Source organism: Coregonus clupeaformis, unplaced genomic scaffold (assembly GCF_020615455.1).
Source record: "Coregonus clupeaformis isolate EN_2021a unplaced genomic scaffold, ASM2061545v1 scaf0085, whole genome shotgun sequence".
NCBI classification, from domain to species: domain Eukaryota; kingdom Metazoa; phylum Chordata; class Actinopteri; order Salmoniformes; family Salmonidae; genus Coregonus; species Coregonus clupeaformis.
Window position 1 is genome coordinate 1 of NW_025533540.1, and position 16219 is coordinate 16219.

Sequence of the window (16219 nt, forward strand, 5' to 3'; positions counted from 1 at the left end):
GAGTTATATAGACTGGTACCTCTCTGTAGAGGTTATATAGACTGGTCCTCTCTGTTATATAGACTGGTACCTCTCTGTAGAGGTTATATAGACTGGTCCTCTCTGTTATATAGACTGGTACCTCTCTGTAGAGTTATATAGACTGAGTACCTCTCTGTTATATAGACTGGTACCTCTCTGTAGGGATTATATAGACTGGTACCTCTCTGTAGGGATTATATAGACTGGTACCTCTCTGTAGAGAGGAGTTATATAGACTGGTACCTCTCTGTTATATGAACTGGTACCTTCCTGTAGAGGGGTATATGAACTGGTACCTCTCTGTTATAGACTGAGTACCTCCCCTGTAGAGGGTATATAGACTGGTAACCTCTCTGTTATATAGACTGGTGCCTCTCTGTAGAGGTTATATAGACTGGTACACCTCCCTACAGAGGTATATAGACTGGTACCTCCTGTGAGGTTATATAGACTGGTACCTCTCTGTAGAGGTTATATAGACTAGTACCTCTCTGTTATATAGACTGAGTACCTTCCTGAAGGGAGTATATAGACTAGGTACCTCTCTGTAGAAATTATATAGACTGGTACCTCCCCCCTGTAGAGGGTATATAGACTAGAGTACCTCTCTGTTATATAGACTGGTACACTCTCTGTAGAGTTATATAGACCTAATTGGCCTCTCTGTAGAGTTATATAGACTTCAGTACCTCTCTGTAGAGGTTATATATAGGCTAGTACCTCTCTGTAGAGAATTATATAGACTGGTACCTCTCTATTTGCATATAGACTGGTACCTCTCTGTAGAGTTATATAGACCAATGGTACCTCTCTGTTATATAGACTGGTACCTCTCCCAGCAGAGGTTATATAGACTAATTTACCTCTCTGTAGAGTTATATAGACTGGTATTTTTGTAGGGTTATATAGACTGGTACCTCTCTGTAGAGTTTATGGACTTCAGGTACCTCTCTGTAGAGGTTATATAGACTGGTACCTCTCTGTAGAGGAGTATATAATTTCAGTACCTCTCCTGTTATATAGACTGGTGCCTCTCTGAGTTATATAGACTGGTACCTCTCTGTAGATATATAGACATCACCTCTCTGTTATATAGACTGGTACCTCCCTGAGTTATATGAACTGTACCTCTCTGTTTATACTAGACTGGTACCTCCCTGTAGAGGGTATATAGACTGAGTACACTCCCTGTAGAGGTATATATGACTGGTACCTCTCTGGTATATAGACTGGTACCTCTCTGTAGAGGTTATATAGACTAGTACCTCCCTGTAGGGTATTATAGACTGGTACCTCTCTGTAGGATATATAGACTGGTACCTCTCTTTATTTTATATAGACTGGTACCTCTCTATTATAGACTGGTACCTCCTGTAGAGTTATGTAGACTGAGTACCTCTCTGTGAAAAATTATATAGACTGGTACCTCTCTATTATAGACTGGTACCTCCTGTGCGGTATATAGACTGGTACCTCCCTGTGAGGTATATCTAGCTACTGTACCTCCTCTGCCAGAGGTTATATAGACTGGTAACCTCTCTGGCCCATATAGAGCGGTCCCTCTCGTTATATAGACTGGTACCCTCTGGCCCTATAGACTGGTACCTCCTGTAAGAAGGAGTATATGGGCCTGGTACCTCTCTGTTATATAGACTGGTGCCTCTCTGCTTGGGGGTTTATAGACTGGTACCTCTCTGTTATATAGACTGGTACCTCCCTGTAGGAGGATTATATAGACTGATTACCTCTCTGTTATATAGACTGGTACCTCTCTCTGTTATATAGACTGGTACCTCCCTGTAGAGGAGTATATAGACTGGTGCCTCTCTGTAGAGAGTTATATAGACTGGTACCTCCACTGTAGAGGGTATATGGACTGGTACCTCTCTGTTATATAGACTGGTACCTCTCTGTAGAAGGTTATATAGACTGGACCCCTCTGTGATATAGACTGGTACCTCCCTGTGTATATAGACTGGTACCTCTCTGTAGAGGTTATATAACAGGTGCCCTCTGTAGAGGTTATATAGGCTGGTACCTCTCTGTTATATAGACTGGTATTTCTCTGTAGGGGTTATATAGGCTGTACCCTCTCTGGTATATAGACACTGGTACACTCCCTGTAGAGGGTATATAGACTGGTACTCTCTGCTGTAGAAGTTATATAAACTGGTGCCCCTCTCTGTGAGGTTGGTATAGGCTTCGGTACCTCTCTGTTATATAGACTGGTACCCTCTGTAGAGGTTATATAGACTGGTACCTCTCTGTTATATGGACTGGTACCTCCCTGTAGAGTTATATAGACTGGTACCTCTCTGTAGAGTTATATAGACTGGTACCTCTATGGGGATTATATAGACTGGTACCTCTCTCTGTAGAGGTTATATAGACTGGTACCTCTCTGTTATATAGACTGGTACCTCTCTGTAGAGGTGTATAGACTAAGAGTACCTCCCCTGTAGAGGTTATATAGACTGGTACCTCTCTGTTATATGAGACTGGTACCTCTCTGTTATATAGACTGGTACCTCCCTGTAGAGGATTACTTACTGGGCTGGTACCTCCCTGTAGAGTTATATGGACTGGCGCCTCTCTGTAGGGGTTATATAGACTGGTATCCTCTCTGTTATATAGACTGGTACTCTCTGTAGAGTTATATAGACTGGTACCTCTCTCGTTACTCTCAAACTGGTACCTCCCCTGTAGAGGAATTATATAGGCTGAGTACCTCTCTGTAGAGGTTATATAGACTAGTGCCTCTCTGTTAAGTGTAATCTCTGTTATATAGACTGGTACCTCCCTGCAGAGGTTATATAGACTGGTACACTCCCTGTTAGGTATATAGACTCGTACCTCTCTGTAGAGGTTATATAGACTAGTACCTCCCTGTAGAGGGTATATAGACTGGTGCCTCTCTGCAGAGGTTATATAGACCTGGTACCTCTCTGTAGAGTTATATAGACTGGTACCTCTCTGTTATATGTACTGGCCATTTACCTCCCTGTAGAGGTTATATAGACTTGGTACCTCCCTGTAGAGTATATAGACTGGTACCTCTCTGTAGAGGTATATAGACTGGTACCTCCCTGTAGAGGTATATAGACTGGTGCCCTCTCTGTGGAGTTATATAGACTGGTACCTCTCTCTGTAGAGGTTATATTAGACTGGTACCTCTCTGCTTTCATAGAGGTTATATAGGCTGGTACCTCTCTGTAGAGGTTATATAGGCTGGTACCTCGCTTGTGCGTTTTCCTCTTTGATCTGTTTGTGGGAGGCGGAGGTGAGAGGTGGCGTCCTCTGGCCGGTCATCGGGCCATCCTCTTCACCAACACACTCCTGCATGATGGGCCCAGCTGTAACAAAACAACAACAGACCAGTCAGACCTCTAACTCACCACACACACTCATCACACATCACAGACAGGATCCACTCTCTATCCCCAACAGACAGGATCCACTCTCTATCCCCCCAACAGACAGGATCCACTCCCTACCTCCCAACAGACAGGATCCCTCTCTATCCCCATCAGACCCAGGATCCTCTCCTCTATCCCCAGCAGACAGGATCCACTCTCTATCCCCAACAGACAGGATCCACTCTCTACCCACAACAACAGGATCCACTATCTATCCCCCATAGAAGGATCCTCTCCCTCCCCAACAAAAGGGCTCTCTCTGAGGCTGGATTCAACCCCACATCACAGAACAGGATCCACTCTCTATCCCCAACAACAGGGCTCTCTCTGGGGCTAGGGATTCAACCCCACATCACAGACAGGATCCACTCTCTATCCCCAACAACAGGGCTCTCTCTGGGGCTGGGATTCAACCCCACACTCACAGACAGGATCCACTCTCTATCCCCAACACAGGGCTCTCTCTGAGGCTGGGGATTCATCCCCACATCACAGACAGGATCCACTCTCTATCTCCCCAACAACTAGGAGCTCTCTCTGAGGCTGGGATTCCAACCCCACATCACAGACCAGGATCCTCTCTCTATCCCCAACAACAGGGCTCTCTCTGAGGCTGGGATTCAACCCCACATCACAGACAGGATCCACTCTCTATCCCCAACAACAGGGCTCTCTCTGAGGCTGGGATTCAACCCCACATCACAGACAGGATCCACTCTCTATCCCCAACAACAGGGCTCTCTCTGAGGACCGCGATTCAACCCCCACATCACAGACAGGATCCACTCTCTATCCCCACAACAGAGGTCTCTCTGGGGCTGGGATTCAACCCCACATCACAGACAGGATCCACTCTCTATCCCCAACAACAGGGCTCTCTCTCTGAGGCTGGATTCAACCCCACATCACAGACAGGATCCACACTCTCTATCCACAACAACAGCGCTCTCTGTGGGGGCTGGGGGATTCAAGCCCACATCTGCAGAGGTCCACTCTCTATCCCCCAACAACAGGGGCTCTCTCTGGGAGGCTGATTCAACCACATCACAACGGATGATCCACTCTCTATCCAACAACAGGGGCTCTCTCTGAAGGCTGGGATTCAACCCCACATCAAGGGCAGGATCCACTCTCTATCCCCAACAACAGAGGCTCTCTCTGAGGCTGGGATTCAACCCACATCACAGACAGAATCCACTCTCTATCCACAACAACAGGGGCTCTCTCTGGGGCTGGGAGTTCAACCCACATCACAGACCCAGGATCCCTCTCTATCCCCAACAACAGGGCTCTCTCTGAGGCTGGGATTCAACCCCATCACAACCAGGATCCACTCTCTATCCCCCAACAACGCTCTCTCTGGGGCTGGGATTCAACCCACATCACAGACAGGATCCACTCTCTATCCCCAACCCAACAGGAGCTCTCTCTGAGGCTAGGGATTCAACCCCATCTCAGTCAGGATCCCTCTCTATCCCCAACAACAGGGCTCTCTCTGAGGCTGGGGATTCAACCCCACATCACAGACAGGATCCACTCTCTATCCCCAACAACAGGGCTCACTCTCCTGAGGCTGGGATTCAACCCCACATCACAGACAGGATCCACTCTCTATCCCCAACAACAGGGCTCTCTCTGAGGCTGGGATTCAACCCCACATCACAGATCGGGTCCTCTCTCTGTCGCCCAGCAACAGGGCTCTCTCTGAGGCTGGGATTCAACCCCACATCACAGACAGGATCCCTCTCTATCCCCAACAACAGGCTCTCTCTGAGGCTGGGATTCACCCCACATCTCAGACAGGATCCACTCTCTATCCCCCAACAACAGGGCTCTCTCTGAGGCTGGGATTCAACCCCACATCACAGACAGGATCCACTCTCTATCCCCAACAACAGGTCCTCCTCTCTGACTGGGATTCAACCCCACATCACAGACAGGATCCACTCTCTATCTCCCCAACAACAGGGCTCTCTCTGAGGTGGGATTCAACCCCACATCACAGACAGATCCACTCTCTATCCCCAACAACAGGGCTCTCTCTGAGGCTGGGATTCAAGCCAACATCACAGGCAGGATCCGCTCTCTATCCCCAACAACAGGGCTCTCTCTGAGGGCTGGATTCAACCCACATCACAGACAGGATCCACTCTCTATCCCCCAACAACAGGGCTCCTCTCCTGAGGCTGGGGATTCAAGCCCACATCACAGACAGATCCACTCTCTATCCCCAACAACAGGGCTCTCTCTGAGGCTGGGATTCAACCCCCATCACAGACAGGATCCACTCCTCTATCCCCAACAACAGGGCTCTCTGAGGCTGGGATTCAACCCCACATCACCAGACAGGATCCACTCTCTATCCCCAACAACAGGGCTCTCTCTGAGGCTGGAGATTCCAACCCCACATCAAAGACAGGATCCACTCTCTATCCCCCCCAACAACAGAAGGCTCTCTCTGGGGCTGGGATTCAACCGCACATCAAAGACAGGATCCCTCCTCTCCTATCCCCAACAACAGGAGGCTCTCTCTGAGGCTGGGATTCAACCCCACATCACAGACAGGATCCACTCTCTATCCCCAACACCAGGGCTCTCTCTCTCTGGGGCTGGGATTCAACCCCACATCACAGACAGGATCCACTCTCTATCCCCAACAACAGGGCTCTCTCTGGGGCTGGGATTCAACCCCATCACAGACAGGATCCACTCTCTACCTCCCCAACAACAGGGCTCTCTCTGGGGCTGGGATTCAACCCCACATCACAGACAGGATCCACTCTCTATCCCCAACAACAGGGCTCTCTCTGAGGCTGGGATTCAACCCCATCACAACAGGATCCACTCTCTATCCCCCACAACAGGGCTCTCTCTGAGGCTGGGATTCAACCCCACATCACAGACAGGATCCACTCTCTATCCCCAACAACAGGGCTCTCTCTGAGGCTGGGATTCAACCCCACATCACAGACAGGATCCACTCTCTATCCCCAACAACAGGGCTCTCTCTGAGGCTGGGATTCAACCCCACATCACAGACAGGATCCACTCTCTATCCCCAACAACAGGGCTCTCTCTGGGGCTGGGATTCAACCCCCACATCACAGACCGGATCCCCTCTCTCTCCCCACCAAGGGCTCTCTCTGAGGCTGGGATTCAACCCCACATCACAGACAGGATCCTCTCTATCCCCAACAACAGGGCTCTCTCTGAGGCTGGGATTCAACCCCACATCACAGACAGGATCCCTCTCTCTCCCCACCAACAGGGCTCTCTCTGGGGCTGGGATTCAACCCCACATCACAGACAGGATCCACTCTCTATCCCCAGCAACAGGGTCTCTCTCTGAGGCTGGGATTCAACCCCACATCACAGACAGGATCCACCTCTCTATCCCCAACAACAGAGGCTCTCTCTGAGGCTGGGATTCAACCCCACATCACAGACAGGATCCACTCTCTATTCCCCAACAACAGGGCTCTCTCTGAGGCTGGGATTCAACCCCACATCACAGACAGGATCCACTCTCTATCCCCAACAACAGGGCTCTCTCTGAGGCTGGGATTCAACCCCACATCACAGACAGGACCCACTCTCTATCCCCCAACAACAGGGCTCTCTCTGAGGCTGGGATTCAACCCCACATCACAGACAGGATCCACTCTCTATCCCCAACAACAGGGCTCTCTCTGAGGCTGGGATTCAACCCCACATCACAGACAGGATCCACTCTCTATCCCCAACAGACAGGATCCACTCTCTATCCCCAACAACAGGGCTCTCTCTGAGGCTGGGATTCAACCCCACATCACAGACAGGATCCACTCTCTATCCCCAACAACAGGGCTCTCTCTGAGGCTGGATTCAACCCCACATCACAGACAGGATCCACTCTCTCTTCCCCAACAACAGGGCTCTCTCTGAGGCTGGGATTCAACCCCACATCACAGACAGGATCCACTCTCTATCCCCAACAACAGGGTCTCTCTGAGGCTGGGATTCAACCCCACATCACAGACAGGATCCACTCTCTATCCCCAACAACAGGGCTCTCTCTGAGGCTGGGATTCAACCCCACATCAAAGACAGGATCCACTCTCTATCCCCAACAACAGGGCTCTCTCTGAGGCTGGGATTCAACCCCACATCAAAGACAGGATCCACTCTCTATCCCCAACAACAGGGCTCTCTGAGGCTGGGATTCAACCCCACATCACAGACAGGATCCACTCTCTATCCCCAACAACAGGGCTCTCTCTGGAGGCTGGGATTCAACCCCACATCAAAGACAGGATCCACTCTCTATCCCCAACAACAGGGCTCTCTCTGAGGCTGGGATTCAACCCCACATCACAGACAGGATCCACTCTCTATCCCCAACAACAGGGCTCTCTCTGAGGCTGGGATTCAACCCCACATCACAGACAGGATCCACTCTCTATCCCCAACAACAGGGCTCTCTCTGAGGCTGGGATTCAACCCCATCACAGACAGGATCCACTCTCTATCCCCAACAACAGGGCTCTCTCTGAGGCTGGGATTCAACCCCACATCACAGACAGGATCCACTCTCTATCCCCACAACAGGGCTCTCTCTGAGGCTGGGATTCAACCCCATCACAGACAGGATCCACTCTCTATCCCCAACAACAGGGCTCTCTCTGAGGCTGGGATTCAACCCCACATCACAGACAGGATCCACTCTCTATCCCCAACAACAGGGCTCTCTCTGAGGCTGGGATTCAACCCCACATCAAAGACAGGATCCACTCTCTATCCCCAACAACAGGGCTCTCTCTGAGGCTGGGATTCAACCCCACATCACAGACAGGATCCACTCTCTATCCCCAACAACAGGGCTCTCTCTGAGGCTGGGATTCAACCCCACATCACAGACAGGATCCACTCTCTATCCCCAACAACAGGGCTCTCTCTGAGGCTGGGATTCAACCCCATCACGCTTTGTTGGCATTTTAAAGGCAATGTTCCAACATTCGTGGAGACCACATTCACGCTGAACACTCCATATGTCGGCTTAATCACAGGCCCCCTGTAGCTCAGTGGGTAGAGCATGGCGCTTGCAATGCCAGGGTTGTGGGTTCGATTCCCACGGGGGGCCAGTATGAAAAATGTATGCACTCACTAACTGTAAGTCGCTCTGGATAAGAGCGTCTGCTAAAAGACTCAAATGTAAATGTAATCAAAAATTACCTCTAAATGGTGTATTGTCCAAATCCACGATCAGATTGAATCCGTGTTTGTGGTTGTGTTTGTGTTGGAGTTGGTCCTGTTTTACATATGTGAAGTTTACACTGAGTGGACAAAACATTAGAAACAACTGCTCTTTCCATGACATAGACTGACCAGGTGAATCCAGGTGAAAGCTATGATCCCTTATTGATGTCACTTGTTAAATCCACTTCAATCAGTGTCGATGAAGGGGACGAGACAGGTTAAAGAAGGATTTCTAAGCCTTGAGCCAATTGAGACATGGGTTGTGTATGTGTGCCAATCAGAGGGTGAATGGGCAAGACAAAAGATTGAAGTGCCTTTGAACGGGGTATGGTAGTAGGTGCCAGGCGCACCGGTTTGAGTGTGTCAAGAACTGCAACGCTGCTGGGTTTTTCACGCTCAACAGTTTCCCGTGTGTATCAAGAATGGTCCACCACCCAAAAGACATCCAGCCAACTCGACACAACTGTGGGAAGCATTGGAGTCAACATGGGCCAGCATCCCTGTGGAACGCTTTCGACACCTTGTGGAGTCCATGCCCCGACGAATTGAGGCTGTTCTGAGGGCAAAAGGGGGTGCAACTCAATATCAGGAAGGTGCTCTTAATGTTCCATACACTCAGTGTATATTTGCATGTGAATGTGTGTCCATGTGTGGAAACTCACCCTCCTCTCTCAAGCTCTTCTGTGTTAAAGGCAAATACCTGGGAAGGAAAAGCACATTGGCAACATCAGCTTTGAGTATGTACAAACCATAGGCAAATATGAAACAGAAATCTAAACACGTTATGTATCTAACCCTCAAATAGCTTATAGGCATATTGACAATCTGTAAAAAGTCAATACAAGATGGGGCCCTAAAAACTCTTCCTGATGGAAACCCATAGACTTGGTTACAAGAGGAGAAATCCAAGTGTCTGCAAACTCATCTCTAGATTCTCTACAAAGATCAGTGATAAGTTAACCAAGGCATCTTTAGACTCATAATGTATCAGATCATTGATAAGTTAACCAAGGCATCTTTAGATCCATAATATATCAGATCATTGATAAGTTAACCAAGGCATCTTTAGATCCATAATGTATCAGATCATTGATAAGTTAACCAAGGCATCTTTAGATCCATAATATATCAGATCAGTGATAAGTTAACCAAGGCATCTTTAGACCCATAATGTATCAGATCATTGATAAGTTAACCAAGGCATCTTTAGATCCATAATATATCAGATCATTGATAAGTTAACCAAGGCATCTTTAGATCCATAATGTATCAGATCATTGATAAGTTAACCAAGGCATCTTTAGATCCATAATATATCAGATCATTGATAAGTTAACCAAGGCATCTTTAGATCCACAATATATCAGATCAGTGATAAGTTAACCAAGGCATCTTTAGACCCATAATGTATCAGATCATTGATAAGTTAACCAAGGCATCTTTAGACCCCATAATGTATCAGATCATTGATAAGTTAACCAAGGCATCTTTAGACCCATAATGTATCAGATCAGTGATAAGTTAACCAAGGCATCTTTAGACCCATAATGTATCAGATCATTGATAAGTTAACCAAGGCATCTTTAGACCCATAATGTATCAGATCATTGATAAGTTAACCAAGGCATCTTTAGACCCATAATGTATCAGATCATTGATAAGTTAACCAAGGCATCTTTAGACCCATAATGTATCAGATCATTGATAAGTTAACCAAGGCATATTTAGACCCATAATGTATCAGATCATTGATAAGTTAACCAAGGCATATTTAGACCCATAATGTATCAGATCATTGATAAGTTAACCAAGGCATCTTTAGACCCATAATGTATCAGATCATTGATAAGTTAACCAAGGCATCTTTAGATCCATAATATATCAGATCATTGATAAGTTAACCAAGGCATCTTTAGATCCATAATATATCAGATCAGTGATAAGTTAACCAAGGCATCTTTAGACCCATAATGTATCAGATCATTGATAAGTTAACCAAGGCATCTTTAGACCCATAATGTATCAGATCATTGATAAGTTAACCAAGGCATCTTTAGACCCATAATGTATCAGATCAGTGATAAGTTAACCAAGGCATCTTTAGATCCATAATATATCAGATCATTGATAAGTTAACCAAGGCATCTTTAGATCCATAATATATCAGATCATTGATAAGTTAACCAAGGCATCTTTAGACCCATAATGTATCAGATCATTGATAAGTTAACCAAGGCATCTTTAGACCCATAATGTATCAGATCATTGATAAGTTAACCAAGGCATCTTTAGACCCATAATGTATCAGATCAGTGATAAGTTAACCAAGGCATCTTTAGACCCATAATGTATCAGATCATTGATAAGTTAACCAAGGCATCTTTAGACCCATAATATATCAGATCATTGATAAGTTAACCAAGGCATCTTTAGACCCATAATGTATCAGATCATTGATAAGTTAACCAAGGCATCTTTAGACCATAATGTATCAGATCATTGATAAGTTAACCAAGGCATCTTTAGACCCATAATGTATCAGATCATTGATAAGTTAACCAAGGCATATTTAGACCCATAATGTATCAGATCATTGATAAGTTAACCAAGGCATATTTAGACCCATAATGTATCAGATCATTGATAAGTTAACCAAGGCATCTTTAGACCCATAATGTATCAGATCATTGATAAGTTAACCAAGGCATATTTAGACCCATAATGTATCAGATCAGTGATAAGTTAACCAAGGCATCTTTAGACCCATAATGTATCAGATCATTGATAAGTTAACCAAGTCATCTTTAGACCCATAATGTATCAGATCATTGATAAGTTAACCAAGGCATCTTTAGACCCATAATGTATCAGATCATTGATAAGTTAACCAAGGCATCTTTAGACCCATAATGTATCAGATCATTGATAAGTTAACCAAGGCATCTTTAGACCCATAATGTATCAGATCATTGATAAGTTAACCAAGGCATCTTTAGACCCATAATGTATCAGATCATTGATAAGTTAACCAAGGCATCTTTAGATCCATAATGTATCAGATCAGTGATAAGTTAACCAAGGCATCTTTAGATCCATAATATATCAGATCATTGATAAGTTAACCAAGGCATCTTTAGATCCATAATATATCAGATCATTGATAAGTTAACCAAGGCATCTTTAGACCCATAATGTATCAGATCATTGATAAGTTAACCAAGGCATCTTTAGACCCATAATGTATCAGATCATTGATAAGTTAACCAAGGCATCTTTAGACCCATAATGTATCAGATCAGTGATAAGTTAACCAAGGAATCTTTAGACCCATAATGTATCAGATCATTGATAAGTTAACCAAGGCATCTTTAGACCCATAATGTATCAGATCATTGATAAGTTAACCAAGGCATCTTTAGACCCATAATGTATCAGATCATTGATAAGTTAACCAAGGCATCTTTAGACCCATAATGTATCAGATCATTGATAAGTTAACCAAGGCATATTTAGACCCATAATGTATCAGATCATTGATAAGTTAACCAAGGCATATTTAGACCCATAATGTATCAGATCATTGATAAGTTAACCAAGGCATCTTTAGACCCATAATGTATCAGATCATTGATAAGTTAACCAAGGCATCTTTAGACCCATAATGTATCAGATCATTGATAAGTTAACCAAGGCATCTTTAGACCCATAATGTATCAGATCATTGATAAGTTAACCAAGGCATCTTTAGACCCATAATGTATCAGATCAGTGATAAGTTAACCAAGGCATCTTTAGACCCATAATGTATCAGATCATTGATAAGTTAACCAAGGCATATTTAGACCCATAATGTATCAGATCAGTGATAAGTTAACCAAGGCATCTTTAGACCCATAATGTATCAGATCATTGATAAGTTAACCAAGGCATCTTTAGACCCATAATGTATCAGATCATTGATAAGTTAACCAAGGCATCTTTAGATCCATAATGTATCAGATTATTGATAAGTTAACCAAGGCATCTTTAGACCCATAATGTATCAGATCATTGATAAGTTAACCAAGGCATCTTTAGACCCATAATGTATCAGATCATTGATAAGTTAACCAAGGCATCTTTAGACCCATAATGTATCAGATCATTGATAAGTTAACCAAGGCATCTTTAGACCCATAATGTATCAGATCATTGATAAGTTAACCAAGGCATCTTTAGACCCATAATGTATCAGATCAGTGATAAGTTAACCAAGGCATCTTTAGACCCATAATGTATCAGATCATTGATAAGTTAACCAAGGCATCTTTAGACCCATAATGTATCAGATCAGTGATAAGTTAACCAAGGCATCTTTAGACCCATAATGTATCAGATCATTGATAAGTTAACCAAGGCATCTTTAGACCCATAATGTATCAGATCATTGATAAGTTAACCAAGACATCTTTAGATCCATAATGTATCAGATTATTGATAAGTTAACCAAGGCATCTTTAGACCCATAATGTATCAGATCATTGATAAGTTAACCAAGGCATCTTTAGACCCATAATGTATCAGATCATTGATAAGTTAACCAAGGCATCTTTAGACCCATAATGTATCAGATCATTGATAAGTTAACCAAGGCATCTTTAGACCCATAATGTATCAGATCATTGATAAGTTAACCAAGGCATCTTTAGACCCATAATGTATCAGATCAGTGATAAGTTAACCAAGGCATCTTTAGACCCATAATGTATCAGATCATTGATAAGTTAACCAAGGCATCTTTAGACCCATAATGTATCAGATCAGTGATAAGTTAACCAAGGCATCTTTAGACCCATAATGTATCAGATCAGTGATAAGTTAACCAAGGCATCTTTAGACCCATAATGTATCAGATCATTGATAAGTTAACCAAGGCATCTTTAGATCCATAATGTATCAGATTATTGATAAATTAACCAAGGCATCTTTAGACCTATAATGTATCAGATCATTGATAAGTTAACCAAGGCATCTTTAGACCCATAATGTATCAGATCATTGATAAGTTAACCAAGGCATCTTTAGATCCATAATGTATCAGATCATTGATAAGTTAACCAAGGCATCTTTAGACCCATATTGTATCAGATCATTGATAAGTTAACCAAGGCATCTTTAGACCCATAATGTATCAGATTATTGATAAGTTAACCAAGGCATCTTTAGACCCATAATGTATCAGATCATTGATAAGTTAACCAAGGCATCTTTAGACCCATATTGTATCAGATCATTGATAAGTTAACCAAGGCATCTTTAGACCCATAATGTATCAGATCATTGATAAGTTAACCAAGGCATCTTTAGACCCATAATGTATCAGATCATTGATAAGTTAACCAAGGCATCTTTAGATCCATAATGTATCAGATCATTGATAAAATAACCAATGCATCTTTAGACCCATAATGTATCAGATCAGTGATAAGTTAACCAAGGCATCTTTAGATCCATAATGTATCAGATCATTGATAAAATAACCAATGCATCTTTAGACCCATAATGTATCAGATCATTGATAAGTTAACCAAGGCATCTTCAGACCCATAATGTATCAGATCATTGATAAGTTAACCAAGGCATCTTTAGACCCATAATGTATCAGATTATTGATAAGTTAACCAAGGCATCTTTAGACCCATAATGTATCAGATCATTGATAAGTTAACCAAGGCATCTTTAGATCCATAATGTATCAGATCATTGATAAAATAACCAATGCATCTTTAGACCCATAATGTATCAGATCATTGATAAGTTAACCAAGGCATATTTAGACCCATAATGTATCAGTTCATTGATAAGTTAACCAAGGCATATTTAGACCCATAATGTATCAGATCAGTGATAAGTTAACCAAGGCATCTTTAGACCCATAATGTATCAGATCAGTGATAAGTTAACCAAGGCATCTTTAGACCCATAATGTATCAGATCAGTGATAAGTTAACCAAGGCATCTTTAGACCCATAATGTATCAGATCAGTGATAAGTTAACCAAGGCATCTTTAGACCCATATTGTATCAGATCATTGATAAGTTAACTAAGGCATCTTTAGACCCATATTGTATCAGATCATTGATAAGTTAACCAAGGCATCTTTAGACCCATATTGTATCAGATCAGTGATAAGTTAACCAAGGCATCTTTAGACCCATAATGTATCAGATCATTGATAAGTTAACCAAGGCATCTTTAGACCCATAATGTATCAGATCAGTGATAAGTTAACCAAGGCATCTTTAGACCCATAATGTATCAGATCATTGATAAGTTAACCAAGGAATCTTTAGACCCATAATGTATCAGATCAGTGATAAGTTAACCAAGGCATCTTTAGACCCATAATGTATCAGATCAGTGATAAGTTAACCAAGGCATCTTTAGACCCATAATGTATCAGATCATTGATAAGTTAACCAAGGCATCTTTAGACCCATAATGTATCAGATCATTGATAAGTTAACCAAGGCATCTTTAGACCCATAATGTATCAGATCAGTGATAAGTTAACCAAGGCATCTTTAGACCCATAATGTATCAGATCAGTGATAAGTTAACCAAGGCATCTTTAGACCTATAATGTATCAGATCATTGATAAGTTAACCAAGGCATCTTTAGACCCATAATGTATCAGATCAGTGATAAGTTAACCAAGGCATCTTTAGACCCATAATGTATCAGATCAGTGATAAGTTAACCAAGGCATCTTTAGACCCATAATGTATCAGATCATTGATAAGTTAACTAAGGCATCTTTAGACCCATAATATATCAGATCATTGATAAGTTAACCAAGGCATCTTTAGACCCATAATGTATCAGATCAGTGATAAGTTAACCAAGGCATCTTTAGACCCATAATGTATCAGCAAAGGTCTGATGAGACAGATGGTGAAGGAAGTTGTGACATATTCTAATCTACAGATTCCAATGGGCACTCTGAAAGGTAAGGCAGTTTTAGTTAGCGCGCTGGTTATCTGTTTAAACACAGTCTTTAGCCAGACATTGATTCTACAGTACCAATCATGTTAGATATAGGAACAGCAGACCCTTGACAGACTCCAGTCTAACACATTAAGTTCATGTGTAGGCTACTGTTGGTCGTTGAAAATATCGTTAAATTGATCTTTTAAAAAGTTGACTTGATTAGCTTTCCTATTCCTGTCCCAAATGGCACCCTATTCCCTATGAAGTGCACTATAAAGGGAATAGGATACCATTTGGGACGCAGACCTGATGTGTATCTGACCTGTCCAGCCCTCTGCAGGTTTCCAAAGTGGACGTCAGGGATGAAGAGTACAGGCTGGGCGTCCAGGTCAGTCATGGTCTTGAAGTAGGTGCTGTCAGGCTTCTTAGGGAGACTTATCACCCCCAGCCCTCCATCCTTCCCTGGAACACACACCAGTGGTTAGAACACCTGTACGGAGTGAGCAGCCACATGCAGGCACATCTCCAGCCCAATCCCTCAATCTTTACAACAACAGTGGCGGGGTGGACGCTTTC

General features: G+C 43.4%; 1 protein-coding gene across 1 annotated transcript in view; it reads right to left on the minus strand.

The window, feature by feature from the left end:
• Positions 1–3326: 3326 nt before the first annotated feature.
• LOC121555504 (grainyhead-like protein 2 homolog) overlaps positions 3327–16219 on the minus strand; it is a 59727-nt gene continuing 46834 nt past the window's right edge. Inside the window, exons 10-12 of the mRNA XM_045213174.1 lie at positions 15966–16105; positions 9335–9372; positions 3327–3357 (exon numbers count right to left, since the gene is read on the minus strand). Coding sequence (XP_045069109.1) covers positions 3327–3357; positions 9335–9372; positions 15966–16105 — 209 coding nt within the window. The remainder of the gene's footprint in view (positions 3358–9334; positions 9373–15965; positions 16106–16219) is intronic.